At 48.5% G+C, this 4,565-nt stretch overlaps 1 protein-coding gene across 1 annotated transcript; it reads right to left on the bottom strand.

Annotated features, from left to right (window-relative positions):
• Nucleotides 1-2,210: 2,210 nt before the first annotated feature.
• Nucleotides 2,211-3,214, bottom strand: IGFL4 (IGF like family member 4; the record flags this gene model as incomplete). Its single annotated transcript, XM_080644913.1, has 4 exons — nt 2,211-2,297; nt 2,448-2,707; nt 2,819-2,869; nt 3,196-3,214. 4 exons carry the CDS (start codon nt 3,212-3,214, stop codon nt 2,211-2,213), a joined length of 417 nt encoding a protein of 138 aa, XP_080501039.1.
• Nucleotides 3,215-4,565: the final 1,351 nt, after the last annotated feature.

Here is a 4,565-nt window from a genome sequence, read left to right as displayed (position 1 = left end):
GGCCAATGCTCTATCCACGGATCCAAACTGGCTAGGGCAAGATGATCTTTTCAACAAATGATGCTGGAGGAATTGCCATATCCATTAAGATAAAATTAAACCTCAACTTTTAAGCCTCTTGCCATACCAAAAGTTAACTTGGAATGGATCACAGGTATAAAAGATGATGCTAAGCCTTGGTTGGATAGCTCAGTTGATTAGAGTGCTCTGCAGAGGGGAGGCAGGTTGAGGGACTGGAAGATATTAACCAAAGAACATATATGCATATATGCATAGCTCATGGACACAGACAATAATGTGGTGAAGGTCTGGGGCTGGGGGCTGGGTGGAGGGTAAAGGGAGAATTGGGGGACATCTGAAATCTGTAATAGTGTCAATAATAAAAACAAACAAGCAAATAAAATAACTTCTTGTGGAAAAAAAGTACTTTGTACACTTAGTAGGCCAAGACTTTTTAATTAATTAACTAATTAATTAATTATTCTTTATTGACTTTATTGGGGTGATCTTGGTTAATCTATACTAATAATAGAGGAATATGCAAATTGTCCGGGATGCCATCACAGTAACAGTAACGACCGAACAGCAGGCTGCATAGGGCGACAAGGCCAGCAGGGGGGTTAGTGAGGGACAACCAAATGACTGAACAGCAGTCTGCGTGATGTGACCAGGCCTGCAGGGCAGGGCAGTTGGGTGGGAGGGGACAAGGCCTGCAGGGGAGGACAGTTGGCGGGGACCCAGGCCTGCAGGGGAGGGCAGTTGGGGGGACCAGGCCAGCAGGGGAGGGCAGTTGGGGGGACCAGGCCTGCAGGGGAGGGCAGTTGGGAGCCAGCAGTCCTTGATTGTGAGAGGTATGTCCGACCACCCACTGAGATTGGGCCTAAACGGGTGGTCGGACATTATTCAAGGGGTCCCAGATTGGAGAGGGTGCAGGCTGGGCTAAGGGATACCCCCCATGCATGAATTTCATGCACCGGGCCTCTAGTAAATTAAATAAAAAGACTGGGATACATACATATGTACAAAAATTGTTTGGAGTCTAGAGAAAGAAAGAAATATAATTAAATCTACTACCACTTTCTCTGGTTAAGGCAGGACTGTCTAAATTAACAAGTACAGTAGGTCCTCGGGTTACATCGGAGATCCATTCCTATGATGTGACATAATGCATTTTCGCCGTAAGTTGGAACCCACATAAGCACCTACGTCACTCACATGGAGCACATACACAGCAGCAATGAAGTGAAACAGTAAAAAAAATTTAAAAGAAAGATAACAATTCCTGACCTTTACTTGTGGTAAATACAGTAAATAATAAAAAACATAAAGCACATATGTACATACATCAAAATGATGGAACTTTTTTTAAAAATAAATATATGGGAGATGGCGATGTAACCATGAAACGACATACGTTGAGTTCGACATAACCCAAGGACTGCCTGTATACCACTATTTATCTAGCACTGTTAAATACAATAAAGTATTTAACCTTTTTAAAAATTTTATTCATTGGTCTGAGATAGAGAGGAAGGGTGATGGAGAGAGAGAAACACCACTTTGTTGTTCTAGTTTATTTATACACTAGAGGCCCGATGCACAAAAATTTGTGCACTGGGGTGGGGAGATCCCTCAGCCCGGCCTGCACCCTCTCTCAGTCTGGGACCCTTGGGGGATGTCCACCTGCCGGTTTAGGCCCGCTTCCCGGGGGATTGGGCCTAAACTGGCAGTCAGACATTCCTCTGGCAGCCTGGGAACCCTTGGGGGATGTCTGACTGAAGGCTTAGGCTCGCTCCCCAGGGCGGGCCTGAGCCATCAGTTGGACATCCTTAGCGCTGCTGAGGAGGTGGGAGAGGCTCCCGCCACTGCCGCTGTGCTTGCAGCCTTCAGCCCAGCTTGTGGCTGAGTGGAGCTCCCCCTGTGGGAGTGCACTGACCACCAGGGGGCAGCTTCTGTGTTGAGCGTCTGCCCCCTGGTGGTCAGTGCACATCATAGCGACCAGTCCTTCCTGGTTCCACCATTAGGGTCATTTGCGTATTACCCTTTTATTATATAGGATTCCAGTTATTTATACATTGTTTCTGGCATGTGCCCTGACTGGAGATTGAACCCACAACCTTGGTGTATCAGGACGATGCTCTAATCAGCTGAGCTATCCAGCCAGGATTAGAGACCTTATATTTTATCATAGGACTGCTGACCAGCAAATATTACAGTCTTGAGTGTCCTGTGTCTATGCTCCTCAGGATGGTCCAGATAAATTCAGTTCTGGTAGAGGGCTTGCTGGGCAAGTATTCCTTGAGAGAGAGATGAGAGAGGATCAGAGAGAGAGAAAGAGAGAGAACAGATCACATATTGACCCAGAGATGGGTGATGGGAAACTCAGCAGAGACTGATGCAACAAATGCCACCCGCTGCCCTGCCCACAGCCAGATCTGGACTCTTACCTGGCCACAGATCCTGCCGAGGGGGGCGGCAATGCAGCTGGACTTTGTGCCTGGGACCTTAAACCTGACAACGGCCTGATTCCGAGAGCCCAAGGACTCAAGGCAGCAGTGCTGGAAGCAGGGCCAGAAGGTGCAGTTGGGGCCACAGAGGCGGGTGTGGTTCAAGGGCAGGATGCTGCCGTCATCACAGCACTGCTCCCAGGGGTTGTAGATCTTGTCCCCACACCTGGGTGCTGGGTGGCACATCCACAGCCCAGTATCTGAACAAGCCAGAGCAGAATGGGCTCCAGGGCCGGTCTTAGACCTTGGAAGCCTCCTCCCATGTAAAGTGCCACTTCCTCCCTCCTCCCTCCTCCCTGCACCATTCTCACCTGTGAGTCCTTCTGAGTCTGAGAACAGGAGTTCAAAAATGAAGACGGCCGCTGAGAGGCAGAAGGGGAATGAGAATAATCCTGGAGCATAGCCTTCTGGTTACTCTCATGGGGCCAATGAGCTTCTTTCATTGCTAACAGCTCAGAGGGGATTTCGAGACAGACTCTGGGTGGCAGGAAGGGCTCTGGGAAAAGCTAAGATTCTGAAATTTGCAGGTTGGGGGAGAGATTGTAATGCAGTCAGACATGTTCTGGGGGCGAGGTTTAGGGGGTGGGAAACCAATAATAGAGTAGGAGAGAGAAGTAAGTTTGAGGCTCAGAGGTACATTACGGGTGTGATAACACATACGCTAGACTTGGGGCTGGTGCCCTCTTACCAAAGATTCTGGGCACCATGGTTCTGGATGACCCTCCAGCGTAGTTGATGGCAGAGCAGCAGGAGGACCGGGTGTGGGACCGTACACTCTGACTTATATAAACAGGGGTCGGGGCTGCCAGAAAGGGAGGGGCACCAAGAGTCATAGCTGCGTGGGAGAAAACACCGCATCATTTTAATAAATTATTCCTGAACCAGTTCCAACTGATTTCCATCTTCCAGATGTCTCCAAGCCTCAGGGGGATACTACTTAGGAGTCTTTGCAAGTTGTGACGTGTTTCTTTGTTATAGGGGAAACCCAGTTAGCAAAGACTCATTGGCACGTCACCCACCACATGCTGGCTCATCCTGGATTTCCCACACTTCTTGCACATAATCCACCTCCAGACCTGCACTGTCTATAATTCTTCTGAGTTTTTTTAGGGGAAATTATGATGTTGCAGCATGATCTAGAAGGAGAGCAGGGCTTCAGAAACCCTGGTAGGGAGAATAAAAAAGGAACAGATAGATGTAGGATAGACCCTCTGGGATTCACAAAACCGACGGAAAGAGCACCTTGTAGAGTGCCTGGTCCAAAGAGAGGCCCCACCCACGTTTCTCACTGTTATTGTATTGTCATCATCACTGTTGTTGCCACGAGATAAGTGGGTTATTCCATGGCCCCTCTGTTCTCTGCTGGTTCCCCTCCCCCAGGTCACCGTGAGTAGGTTGGGAAGGTGAAAGAGAGATGAGGCAGAGACTTTCAGACCTGGTAAAGCTCATGGTTAGTGGAGGGACTCCCTCCTCTTATTAAGTGTCTGTGCAGTACTTCCGTATGAGAGGTCCAGGCATTCACGTATATTAGCCCTCCTCTCTTAATCTGGCAGGTGTCTGTGTGGGTTGGTATCTACGTTGGCAGGTTTCCTTAGTGTGTCCTCCTGCCCGGGCACCTGACAGGAGTCCCGCCTGTGGAGACTCCCCTCCCGTTTACACAGCACAGCTGCTGGGGCCCCAGACCTGGGGGAGCTATGTTCCTCTTTCCTAAATGAACGCGCTTGGTGCTTCATTTCTATTCCCAACCTACAGGCGAGGAATTCCTGACTAAAAACATAGAAAGCTCTCGGTAAACAGCACAACTGACCTTGAAGCAAAATCACAAGGTATCACCAGAGGGCTTCATGTCTGTACACTGAAATTATCTACCTAGAAATCCCACCGACGCTACTGTAGAGCCAGAGGCAAAGCTGATAGATTCAGCCAGTCAGTCGCAAGACAAGGAGCCCTTCAATTTTTTTGATTATTTTTTATTTTTTTAAAGAATAGTTTATTGAATTTTTAGAGTAAGAGGAAGGGGGAGAGAGAGAGAGAAACATCAATGTGAGAGCGCTACGT

The sequence above is a fragment of the Plecotus auritus genome (genome assembly GCF_963455305.1).
Source record: "Plecotus auritus genome assembly, chromosome: 10".
NCBI classification, from domain to species: Eukaryota; Metazoa; Chordata; class Mammalia; order Chiroptera; family Vespertilionidae; genus Plecotus; species Plecotus auritus.
Note: the sequence above shows the minus strand (reverse complement) of the source record. Positions and strands in the feature narration are given on the sequence as shown.